General features: G+C 36.1%; 1 protein-coding gene across 1 annotated transcript; it reads right to left on the bottom strand.

Annotated features, from left to right (window-relative positions):
- Positions 1-3,993: 3,993 nt before the first annotated feature.
- On the bottom strand, positions 3,994-9,809 carry LOC108580314 (sterol regulatory element-binding protein cleavage-activating protein). Its single transcript, XM_017944040.1, has 12 exons — positions 9,694-9,809; positions 9,372-9,605; positions 9,121-9,301; positions 8,861-9,006; positions 7,690-8,785; positions 7,334-7,607; positions 6,195-7,261; positions 5,957-6,116; positions 5,706-5,889; positions 5,501-5,640; positions 4,960-5,171; positions 3,994-4,811 (listed from the first exon to the last, which is right to left on the bottom strand). The coding sequence occupies exons 1-12, from the start codon at positions 9,807-9,809 to the stop codon at positions 4,632-4,634; spliced, it is 3,990 nt and encodes a 1,329-aa protein (XP_017799529.1). The 3' UTR covers positions 3,994-4,631.
- Positions 9,810-13,464: the final 3,655 nt, after the last annotated feature.

Below are 13,464 nucleotides of genomic sequence, written 5' to 3'. Positions count from 1 at the left end.
GTCGACAGGTCAACAAAACAACGTAATCCTAGTCAATAGGAAAGTTCCATCATACACTATTATTATATGTTATAATGTATTACATTTCTTACTTAAGACATAGTGGTTTCTTTCAATAATTAGAAAAACCTCTTCAGAGAAGCTTCAAATTCGATATTTACACTATCGTTCATAAATATTGAGACACTTATTGTATATGAAGCGAAGTTAAACAAAATGATTAAGATCCAAAAATAAGAATCTCGTAATATAAACGTTTTTCAATGACACATGTACTCTTTCTTCGCAGTTTTTAAGATATTCACTTCCGAACGAGGGTCAAGAAAATTTGGAAAATCGAGGAAAAATTGCTCAAATTTCAAATGGTTAAAGTTGAAAATAGAATTTTTCGAATAGAGTATTAAAATCTAGCGAAGAAATATAATTTAAATTGTATACTTTCTGTACGAACATAACGGGCGTTATAATAATTATGAACAGCAACGTATTTCGTTGATTCAGAAGGAAAAGGTGAGAAGGATCTTGTACGTTGAAGCGGGAGCAAAAGCACGAAGGTAAATCGAGGTCTAGTAAATGTGAGAATTTATTAAGAACGGTATATCTGGTGTACGACACATTTGCACATGTTAAATTAAATAAATATAAAAATCACGCGGAGTCCTAAAATGAACGTTAGCCAGCCAACTGCGCCGTTAAAAGCACTTTGCGTGTTTTTTTTTTCTTTTCTTTTCTTTCTCTCGTTTAACACGTTGATCGCCGCATTTCGCGGCTCGTCATATGCCGCGCAGATCGGATCAGAATCACCGTATAATTTACTTCATTCTTTTGTGTATACAGTCTGTGTATACAATCGTATACAGTCAAGGCCAGAAGGACACCCTAAAAAAGTTTTGAAAAAATTGCAATTGGTCGGAATCGCGAAGGCCGCTTTTTACAACATTTTTATCTGAGCTCGTAATGAAAATTAAAAAAAAAAACATGCTGAAAATTTCATGGAAATCGGTTAACGTTGCTATGAGCTACAAACAGAAATTGAATCTCTGTAGTTTATAATTTAATAATGAGTAAGAATTATAGCCAATTACTTTCTTTTCATTCTTGCAAATGTGAATATGATGTAATTTACGTCCAATACACGCATAACAGTACAATTAAAAATGAATAATCCCTCAATAAATAAATTATTGTATTCCAAGCATTGGCTAACCGATGACGAGTTAACTCGTCTTACACAGTTAAGCGGTTAAAGATGGTGAAAATTGCAGATTCTCACGACTTTAACTGTCTATAACTGTAACAAATCTAAAAATTCTTGACATCTTCCGATGCTTGTCGCTTGTTTCCGCATTAACCGGTTTAACTGGCATAAATCTACAAAACGTATGTTTTAAATTTTCATTACAAACTCAGCTAAAAAAATTGTAAATAGCGACCTTCGCTATTTTCCTCGCGATTCCGACTAATTGCAATTTTTTCAAAAATTTTTTTACATGTCATGCAGTAAACTGATTCTTCTAACGTCTTTAAAAAGCTCAAGTCGTTTGGTCAAATTTTAAAAAAGTTCTTCTGTTTTGAAGGGTGTTCACATATTTCTGTTCTTAACTGTATGTACATTCTTTAAATATGTCATTACTAATGGTCTATAAAATCAAATTTTTAAATCCTATCATTAAGTGTCAACAATTGACACGCGATTACATGTGAAAGCCATATGCGCCTGTCGAAGTCGGACGGCACGGCGGTCAACGTGTTAAATAACTTTCTATGAATTACGAGCGTGTCATGATTCGATATGATTTACAACTTTGGTTAAGAAAAATATATACCTCTATTATTAATGACCGAACGCTAGTTGCCTCGAACAGGGTATCAGAAAATAAAAGTGACTTATCGATACAAATCGTCATACAGTTCAGTCTAAAGGCGTATAGATCACTATCGTTTCAACATTCACTTCATAACAAACATGCCAAACTTCAAAATCACTGAAAGGATGATCACATCGATTAACCGCATACATATCAAAAATGAAAAATTGAAAAGTCATTGGACCCTTTGAGAATTCCATTTTCACGAGTTTCTTGTTATGCAAATAGAAGTCCAAGTACGACTATGTATATCACAATCACTGGAAGCGTAGACATTAGCGTATAGCTGGTAGAAGCAATATAGCGTAGTCGTAAGTTAAAGCATCAAGGGCGGAGTACACTTAGAAAAATAAGCGATATTTAACAATTTCTTTCTGGCTAAACTAGTAAAGACATCCTAATATTTCCTTTTTTATAGAATGGGGCATCCTTTTAGTACAATAAAAAAATTTTCTTCAATTTAACTTTCAATACTGTTATTGTAAATTCTATATATTAAATTAGCACTGTCGGTAATGTACTTCTGGTTGGCTTACAGACTAACACCTGTCAAAACGACTTCAAAGCAAATAATTTTTAATAAGAAAAAAAAAACGAAAACTTCAAAGTATTACACTGTTTTGAAGAAAAAGTCAGTCTTTCTACCAAAGAAATTGGTTTTATATGGTTTATAAAAACACTGTAAACAAAGATGAAATATCGATTGTAGGTTCTTTGTTATTTTTATGAATTTGTCCTTAATATTGTAGGGTTGTATTTTTCAGATGTTGTACTTTCACTTTATGAAAAAAAAAAAAAAAAAAAGTTTTTTGATACTTTTAAACTGTAATCGCCCTTTAAGATTCGACTTTCTTGTCTCCCTTGAAACTGTTACTTCGATGCTCGAATCACATGTACTTGACGCCTGACTAATTTTACGACCTTACTACTACATCGCTTCCATCGATTATACAAAAGTAACATTGAACTTTCCTTAACTCTTTTGTGACCAAATTACTCTTTCTTAAGAATTTCTTATTGATCTACCGATCCTCGTGTTCACGATGGATCCTAGATTGTGATTAATTTTTGTTCGAATACTTAGGTGTGATCTAAGCGTCTTACTTATCACGAAAGTGTAAAATAAAGAGACAAGAAGAAAATGTTATATTTCATATAAAATTTATGAATTCTCCACCCAGATGTACATCTGGTTAATCATGATGAGGAATCCTTTCTATAACGTTAAACACTCTCTTCAACAACGATTCTATAATATAGTTTCACACAAGGACTTGATTGAGACGCTTTTGTACACAATTTTTCTCTCAGACCAACAACTTGGTGTTCATTCAGAAAACAGAATAAAACATCGATCTCAACATGCACACTTTGTATCGTCGTATGAGTGCATCCCTTACATAAAATGTGTCTTAAAACGCACGTATTCCTTCTTCGAACTACAATGAATCACGAAACCAAAAGAGATGCTTTGCTCACACTCGTTTAATTCTTTTACGTTGACGCGTTTATATACATGTATACACATATATGTATGATATGTATATATACATATATGTATATAATATGTAAAGTAGGACCCATTTTAGTTCGTTCGAGAACAACGATTCTCCTTACAAAAATAGACCGCTAAAGCTAAACAAGACTAAACGTTTTTTATCTTTTTGTTTCTTTCCCTTCACTTAATACATGGGATATTAAATATCCAAATCCTCTGGTTAAAGAGTTCCGTTTTCGAGAGTCCAGCCACACTCAACGAGAACTCCTGATAACGCGAGGTTCATGTTCACTCTTCGATTGAGGCACTAAATGATTCAACATTTAGCGTACACTTCTTTCTTTCTTTTTCTTCTAATTAATCGTAAGTTCGAAAATGCCTTCCGGTCGATGTTACGTATAAGGGCTACGTAGCAGAAGACTGAGATCTGTTTCTCTTCAAATTACCGTAGTCCTTTACTGCAACGTTCCTTTATTTAGCTGGACTAAATAAAGTCGGCATATAAAGGCACTCTTAGACCGTGATGCGTAACGTAACGATGTCGCATTTTTCTTTTCTCAATTTTCATTCTAATCTCTGAACAGAATTCTTTTTTCCTCGTTAAATCACGCATATCGTTTTTTTTTTTTACAACGCAGAAATGAAAGCCCAGCATGCCTGCGTTCGAACAGCACCGGTTTAACAAATGCAGCTTCTCTATTTCTATCTGTTCTCTTTTCTTCTTTTTTCTAGATCTCTTAAAATTGATGGAAAAAAAAAGGAAAGAAGGAACGACGCCCTATGAAAGTGCTCCTAAATCGCGCCGCGAAAGAAAAACGGATGCCTCGAAATGTAGCACAGCCATTCTTGTTTTAGACAATGAACAGAGATACGAGGATTTAATTGTCTAAAAATATGATTTTTTTTTATCTTGTGTGCTCTCGTGCCTCCGTGTGTATCGAGTTAGTATTTCGTCGAAAAGTACAAGCATACGCTTTTATGTTTTCTTCTTTTTTTTTTCTTTTTTGCATTAACTGTATATGTCACGACAGAGTAGAAATATATTAAGGCGCAACCATGATGCAGTTAATAATGTAAAAAATTCATATGAAAACGCGCGCACGTGTGTGTGTGTGTGTGTGTGTGTGTACGATGATTTTTAAAATGTAAAATGTACGTCGTGTAAAAATCTGTATCCCCATAAGCGGTAAGGACTTTGCTCGGTTATTTAAAATTAAATAAGAAACGAAACAGAGCTATGTACAACGGTGCATTATACAAATCTCTTAGTCTAGCTTGTCAGAGACCAACGGGAACCTGACTATCCGCAATTGGCGACCAAAGTCGCACACTACGCTATCCCTTAACGCTAACATTTGCTTTACGAAAATACAACTATCCTTGTGGCCCAATCTCACTTCGCGCACAGGCTCTCCTGTTCTGACGTCCCAAACTACTAATGATCCCTGTAATTGCAATTTAATTTACGATTAACGAACATCCTTTATTTTTATTTTTTTTCATTTTCAGAGAATCCAAGCTGAGAATCGAAACGATATTCATAATACCTGGATCATGAGATAAAGAAGAAGAAGAAAAGGGAAGATGACATACCTGATTGCTGGTTATGAGTAGATGATGAGTTAACATAACTAACTGAAGACTATAGGCTGATCTGTGTGCTGGAAGAGCATGTAGTAAGTGACCCTGAAATCGTTCCCACACACATAACCTTTCATCGGTACCGATGCTTATCACATACGACACGGAACACGTAATAGCTGCCACAGCACCGTCATGGGCTTGTATACTGTACATGCATGTTCCTGTGAACAAATGAAAGTAACTTTATAAACTTACTGACTGTACTGTGATACATTTATGTGAGAATATTTATAACAAGTCAGAGTATGCTAAAGCTTCAGGAGTGATAAAGGAATGTTTAAGCCAGAGCGGTACACGTGTGAACGAAGAGTTTAGTCCAGAGTACTGTTTAATATACAACAATCTCTACATTTATCTAGAAATTGATGTTACTGACGTATGTTAAGAGATTCTAACGTTACTCTCACGTATGTTGCATATTTTGATATGTTATAACTGCATAAAAATTCGCAGTCTAATTATAACATTCCATGGATTATAGGACAAGTACCAGTTAGGAGGTCCCAGACGCACAACAGGCCATCTTGAGATCCACTACCGGACGTCATGGGGCTAATCCTGTCTATGAACAGGCAGGATATGGGACCACAATGGCCATGAAGAGTATACAATGGCAGCTGGTCCTCCAATCTGAAATTTCATAAAAAACATCACAAGTGTTGAACAATTTAGTAGAGATTGTCAAAGGTACATACCTATATACTTTAAGAGTATGATCCTGGCTACCAGTTAAAACGCGACCACCTTCGCTGTCGAGTACGGTTATTGCTTGCTGATGTGCTTTATGAGAACTAATTTTCATGCAACGAAGGTCTTCTTCAGATTGCATGATGTTATTTATATCCATAGGTGAACCAGCACTCCCTGTTCTAACATGGGCTAAAGAAAGAAGAAGAAACAGTGTAAAGAAGGTAAGTATTTTGAAGAGCTTTATGGGCAGACTTACTTCTTCTATAGGATGTGAAACCCCAATCAATTTGTTGACCTTCACTATAACTTTCCAGCTGCAGAAAGTCGATGGAACCGTTTAACTTAGCTGCTACCACTCTGCTGCCTACAAATTTCACGGCGGATATCCCTAATCCTGAACCATCATCGAACAAACACTAAAACATATGTTTTATTACTTATTCTACTTAGAATATTAATTATATATTAATTTCTAATTTTTGGATAATACTCACTTTAAATTTACCTGTAGTACCTTCCCAAAATTCTAGACTCCCATTAGCACAACCCACGACTATCAGGTTCTCCTGATAATCCATGCACCAGATGGGAGACACAATATGCGTGATTTGCATGGTTTTATCTGTGTTCGACGAGGTCACACTATCTACTAAACCGGACGAATTTAAATTTAACCTTCCACTGGGTATGTATAATTGTTCTAGGCTCTCAGATTTCTGTAGCCCGTCTATTGACTTATTGTGCTCCTCGAAGAGATGCCTATAGTGATCACCAAAATCGAAACCATGTTCACAGTTTTTTTGCGTTGGCGTGTACTTCATGGAAGAGAATTTTATATTTATCGCTGAATTTAGGTCAGGAAGATCGTATCCGTTGTCTAGGCTTCTGCGTGCGTTCTTCCTTCTCTCTAGACCGAATTCGTTGATCTGATAATCATAATCTACTGTGTTTCCCATTGAGTACCTTTTATCGCTATTATGGTTCTGTCCCCTTTGCATATTGTACAATCCAGGAGACGATTTTCTGCAGTGGACAGCCGTCGAGTATAATCCAAGCGAATTAGTGTTCTCCATTTCTCCTCTAGAGGGTGGTGAACCACTCTCATAATCTGACATTAACTCATCCACATCCGGCGTTGTGTAATTCAAGCTCCTTTGGGGACTACTGAAGAATTGTTTCCTATCTATATGGACCAATTGTTCACCAGACGTCGCGTCCCACACCCTGATGTGACCAGCCAAACAAGTACTGGCTATGGTGTTACTGTCTGTCGCGATACACTCTACTTCTTGAGTATGCCCCTCAAGAACTAAAGGCAGTGCCTCTAAAACTAATTGCGTGGCTGAATCGTGGGCCTTTTCTGGTTGATACCAGCTAGCCCGCCATTCGGCGTAGTTTCTTGAACAAATACATCTATAGAGAACAACCATTGTATAAGCAACAACAATAACGCTGATTAAACAAAGCACCGCCGCTAAAAATATTTCCATTGGACTTGACGGTATGAAGGGAGCATCCGCGTTAAAACCTCGACCCTCAGATCTGCTTGGTAATTCCATGTCTGTGAATAATATTAAATTCCATAATGAATGCCTAAGATTGGTTAATTATTTTTTAAAATGTATTAACATACCTGAAAAGTCTAAAGGATCAAGGGCAGCAGTTGCCAAACTATGCCACTGAAAATGTTGTACATCATTTGGATTGCTGATTTGTTTTGCTAATTGTGCACTGACTGCATGTGATAGTTTCATAGCAGGTAATATAATGATGCGTCCACCAGCAGCAGAGATGTTGTACATTGAAAGAATTGAAGACCAGTGGTAAAGGGACAAACGATTCCACGGTGGAAAATCCACTGGTCTTAGTTTATTCAATTCTTCAGTAACATTATTGGTTAGATCATTCTAGCGTTTAACAAAATGTGGCACATTAAAACCAATGTTTGAAAAATTGAAAGTAATTAGGCCTACATATTTTTCAAATTACCTGTTTATTCAAATGATCAGGAGCAATGGTTGCAGAAGGCATTGATACTGGTTTCATGGTATTTAATTCAACATAATTATTTAAAGACTGAGATCTGTCTACTGTATATCCTTCCATATCAGACTCTGACTTTAGTGTTTCGCTTAAGTGTATAACATGTTCAACAATCCCAGAATTGTAGATAATCATACTGATCCAGACAACCATCCATACCATAAAGGCACGCTGAAATATTCGTGTTCTTGCCCAGAAATGTACTAGACGCAAACGTTTTGGTATTTTGCCCAATGTATGAGTGTTTTGTGTATTTGGGGCTATGACATTTGTTGGTCCATTGGATAAGCCATTTAATCTTGGATGGGATTTTGATCGGAAAATATTTGGCTTTCTATTAGCTATGGCAGCGGTAAATTGTTGTTTGCGCGTGGTTGGAATATTTGGCATGTGAAATTTGGATGTTTCACTAGATAGTTCTGTCCGTTTAATGTCAATAGCAAGAATTGTCGAAAAGAACACCATTTGAAGAAAGAAGTCATTGACTAATCCCACAATGGCAAATATACAGAACTCTTGAATGGCTGGTACAAAAGTGAACAATCCAATTGTCAAGATTGTTACTTCTGTGAGTAGATTTTTGGTAATAGACCAACCCTCTTTGGACAGGGCTTGAGCAACGCGTATTTTCACATCCAAATGTGCTGGTGTGCTCACTACACTTTTGGTTAACACCAAAACATTTTCCAGTCCTACGATAATTACCAAATATGGGAACACTTCTTTTCCACTTAGACTTAATGTTAAGCCAAAAAAAAAGCATACACCCACAGTCATAGAGAGTGAACTTATCACTGTTACTGTTGCTCCAAATGCTATTCCACACTTTGATTTCACTACCTCTATTTTCCGCACAGAAAAATAGACATAGAAGAACAAAGCAAAGAATGTCATCATTAGTGGGAAAAAGTCACTGTAGTTAAATTCACCAGGATATAGGATGTGCAATGTTTCATCCATTGGTACATAAGTAGCATTATCACTCTCCACTTGGTGAAGATGGTAATAATTTTTTAATCTATGTTGTAATCCTTTTATAAATCTGAAAATCGTATTAGTAAGACAATGTGAATGATAAACCTAATACAATCTTAATGTATGACAAGTAATTACTCACTCAGGATCATAGTCTTTTAAGTAAATAGTGACTGCATATTGTAAAATTCTTTGCCTAAGTCGAATTGGGTACCGTTTTATTCCAGTTTCTTTAAGATTCATCCCAAACATTATTTCAGCTAAACTTATTTTACCCTTTTGTAGATTCTATAATACACAATTATAATAATTATAGAAGGCTATTCTACCCAAAACAGCATAATGATGAATAATTTATTCTGGATTATATTCAATCCACTATTGTCTCTTTAACATTCATACCTGATATGAATATATTGTATTTATAAGATTTGTATCTTGTGCATAGAGTTCAATACTTCTTTGCCATAGATTTGCAGGGGAAAGAACAAGACAATTGTATTCTGGTAAAACTTCTGACTTTTTACCATTTCTTTTTTTAACTGCCTCAACATGTAAGCACACTTGACCAAGTGTTTTTAATCTAGAAGATATAATAAGAATAAAAACCCCCATTCATACATTTATTCTTTTGTTAAACATATGAAACTTACGTTTCTGGATGCTGATAATTTTGTATAATCTCTAAAAGATTAAAAACTTCATAAAGTGGACCCCTAAAAGCATCCATCAATGTTAATTCCTCTGTCCATGGAATAACTCCGACCCTTAATACCACTTGTTGTACATAGAACACAGAGTTTTCTGTGTTGTTTTCAGGTACAATAGTATGATTGATTATAGTCCTTGGCACATTGCCAGGCATTGGTAAATTGACCAAAGGATAGCTAAAGGAAAAAGCAATAATGATATCTTCTCTAGCAATACCCTCTTAAACCATGAATGAATATAAGACATGAGAAAAGTGCTACTAACCAGCATAGTAATACAACTGAGATTGCCAATGAAATGACTGCAATAGGATGAGAGGAGCAAAACAGGCCGTGGGCGTAATATAGCCCCGCCACCCTATCTGGTAAACTACGGAACATTTCACCTTAAGGCTGTCTTACCAACATGTCTTATATCATGTAGATATACATATTGCTAGCATCTGACCTAAGGACATCCGTAAAAGAAGGTCAGTATAAGCTAACATAGGTTTAAAGGCAACAGACTGCGTCACAATTATTGAATAACAAAGAACAACAAATAAAGACCAAGTCAATAAAGTCAATCGCAAGTGTATACGTGATCGGATATACGCAGCATAAAAATATTTATACACAGTGATCAAAGTAAAATAAGAGTAAAACATCCACGTGTTTTTCTCGCGTTATCGGTGGCATTACGTAATTGATACATCACATTTCGATTTACATTTTCTCGAGAATGTGAAAGGGTCAATGACGCGCAAGGTTGCGGCCGCCACCGAATGCGTTTCCGTTCGCGTAAACTCATGACGCAATAACAGAGCAAATAAAAGAACAGAATCGACGAGAATACATGTTGGTCACTTACGTATGCGTGGGACACTAATTATATCATTCCTCTCGGGCCAGTCTTCGTCTCGCTTTACATCGCAGGACTGACGAGCCACAGCAACAAGTGAGACGGTCCCCTTCGTTGACACACAGCCGCTGTTATATGGACATCGTCACCACACTCCTAACATCGTACCATGGAAGATTTTTCAAGGAGTTGCACTTGTAGAAAGAACTTATCCGTATGCACACAATACACGATGCACCGATATCGTACAAACAAAAATATCCCCTGTCACATTAACAACGTTCTTTATGAAATCAACGATGCAACGTAACAGGCAGTCGTCGTAGCGGCTACGTCGAGGAAGAGGTGTTAGTCGCGCGCGATTTCGAGGTTAGGTTCAAACCTTTGTCCCGCACATTCACGCGTAGATAATACTGGAATTGATCCCACGACACGGCGTAAAACTCACAGATCACTCACACGTGCTTCTAACCGCGCGTTATTTCTCGAACAAAGGCGAATGCGGAGGCGAATACAAACGATGCTTGATCGAAAGAAAACGACTTGGAACATACAGGAGCATGTAACCACAGACACGACCGGCGTAAATTCCCTGAGTGCACTGGCCGGTTTCAATTTAACTCGCGCGACACTACACGGAGTGCTGATTTATTTTTAAACGGTTCAGCCGAGCCTCCGACTCACGACCAATCGCAGGTACATTAATGTTATGCAGTCAGACTCCCTTCTCCGTGCCCCCGCCCGTGGTTCTGCCACGCACGTGCTAAAATATTTTATATATCCAGGGATTCAGACCGGCTTCGTGGTTCGTCGTTTCGACGATGATGTTTAAAAGGAAGAATCTCGTAGAGCACCGACGATCGTCCACGGACGAATGAAACTCCGGCTCGATGAAACGTGTGGAAATGCGACTCTTGCGTTTCTACTACTCTGCTTATCTGTTATCGTGGCCAAATTAGTATTTGTTGACAAACCATATTAATTGGCCGCAGAAGAATGTCAATAACGATATTTTTCACGTCGACGACACGTTTTTCGCGTTCGAACATTCGTCGTATGCACTCCAGCCCCGCGAAACGTAAACACGTCATTTTGTATGGAGTAGATACTTATATGAGTCAATATGACGTCTTTTAGTTTTCTTTTCCTCTTTACAGAAATTATTAATTCTTGAGAAAAGTTATAGTCATACTTTTTGTTTCATGCAGTTTCATTTATATAATATTGTTTTTTCTTGAAATATGGAGGAAAGGGTAGGTGATGGATTTACGTAGTAGTGGTGGTAATATTTGATTTTTTTACAAAACTGAAACGATTTATTTTTTATATTTGTGTATTTACAATTATGTAGATTATATTGACATGTTACAGAAGATAAAAAAACCTTTAGGTAGTGTCTGCATTATATAAATTTTCGCGCCAATTTCTGGGTACTTTTTTATTACTATTTTTGCCAACTTGAAATGTTAGTTTTTCCGATTTTCGGTTGCGTGTCGTCGATGTATGTTAATCCGCGTGTTAATAGTGAAAATTGTGTGAGAAAGTAATTGTTATTAACATAATTGTTCGTCGTCCAAGTGCTAAAAATTATGTTAGTTAGTAAAATATATATTTCCAAAAAATCATCAGTAATTTCATTCGTAAAAGTGATTGTCGTTTTGCGCGGGCACGGTGTTAGACTGTCATGTTGAATTTTACACGTACTTTTTATATTTCGTGTAGTGAAGTGCTCTTATAGGCTTAATACGATTATTCAGGCAATCTAGCACCAATAAATCTAAATGGACCAAAGGAAGAAAGAAGTAGGAAGAATGAAATAGTTATTAATTAGCGGAGTGAAAGCCATTGGCGTGGGACCTACGATATGGGTGAGTGAAAATTAAATTTTATTCAAGCATAAAAGCATATTTATAAACATATTTTCATAGTAATTTACTACTATACATTAAATAAACTAATTCAAAATAAAAATCTACTGTATTAATTCGCTAAATAGTTGAATGGCTACGTCAATGCGGTATATTGTCAATTCATACAGAACTCATTCTCCGCGTTAAAAATTAAAAAAAAAACGCCTTTTACAATATTCAAATCAATGAAATTCGTTGAACATTGTTAAATTTTTCAAAATTTCACAGCCTTTTAGAGCTATTTAATTTGAATAACGTTAGACCTTTGAACAAATTATGTAAAAATCGACGTCCTTTCAAGAGCAAACAAAAAGTAAAGGAACGAGAATAATATATATATGTATATGTATATGTATGTACACAAAGCAAATAGGTTAGGAGAAACGTGACGTACTTATGTATTTGCATTCTGTTTATTCGTTCGTCATTTATTCATTCTTACACCAAGATACGCATGGAAAGAATGTCGAAACGGTTTTCAACAGATTATTCATGAATATGGTTTAAGGAAATTCATTTATACCTTAAATTTCCGTTATCGTAATTTTTTACTCATCAGAGCTGGAACACTTTGTCGCGTTAATAGCGCTGCACGTTTATGAGTGACCAAGCTCTATTGCATAACACCCGCGCCATTTGAATTGTTGATTCGAATAATGCAAATTGGATCACTTGCGTGTGCTTCATAAGAAACATCGTTTTCCGCGTAAATTTGAACACGAATTCCAATTCGAAATTTCACCAAATTTTTGAAATTTCAACTACCGTTTAAATTTTTAGCCTGAATTTGAATTTAAATCGAGGTTTATATTTGAAATTAGAGTTACATCTTTGAATTCGAACGTGATTTTAAGTTCGAATTCGAAATAAAATTTAAAAATGCGTCGATATAGTAGATTTCCTTTTTACCCTTGGATAATTTCGTCAATTCTGGAAAAACGTTTTATTTTGTCTAAATTTTCTTGCGTCTTAAGTCACGCTTTCAACGAGTGACGTCGACGTTCAGATTTGCACAGAAATTCCAACTAAGTTTTCGCGAAGAATTTCGAGAATGCAACAGCCTCGGGTAAACACGATAGATTTAACCGAAATGACGGTACAAATAGCTGAGATGTGTCGTCGTGTTCGACACGAGATAGGAACTTGCATCCTCGAACGAGTTCTGGTCATTCGATCCTTTAAGTTGACACTCAATCCGGGATAAAGAAATCGATCCTCACCGCAGATACTCGTAAAATTCATCGGATAGTAATGCAAACTGTATTACGTTCGCGAAAAAATATTC

This window comes from Habropoda laboriosa, unplaced genomic scaffold, assembly GCF_001263275.1.
Source record: "Habropoda laboriosa isolate 0110345459 unplaced genomic scaffold, ASM126327v1 scaffold9, whole genome shotgun sequence".
Classification (NCBI taxonomy): Eukaryota; Metazoa; Arthropoda; class Insecta; order Hymenoptera; family Apidae; genus Habropoda; species Habropoda laboriosa.
This window is presented reverse-complemented; position numbering and strand designations above follow the sequence as displayed.

Excerpts from the sequence above, each read along its gene's own strand:
- LOC108580314 (XM_017944040.1), bottom strand. The coding sequence starts at position 9,809 with ATGTTCCGTAGTTTACCAGATAGGGTGGCGGGGCTATATTACGCCCAC. Across the intron at positions 7,262-7,333 it reads TGATCCTTTAGACTTTTCAG|ACATGGAATTACCAAGCAGA; the intron begins GTATGTTAATAC and ends TATTATTCACAG. Across the intron at positions 5,172-5,500 it reads CGTCTGGGACCTCCTAACTG|GAACATGCATGTACAGTATA; the intron begins GTACTTGTCCTA and ends ATTTGTTCACAG.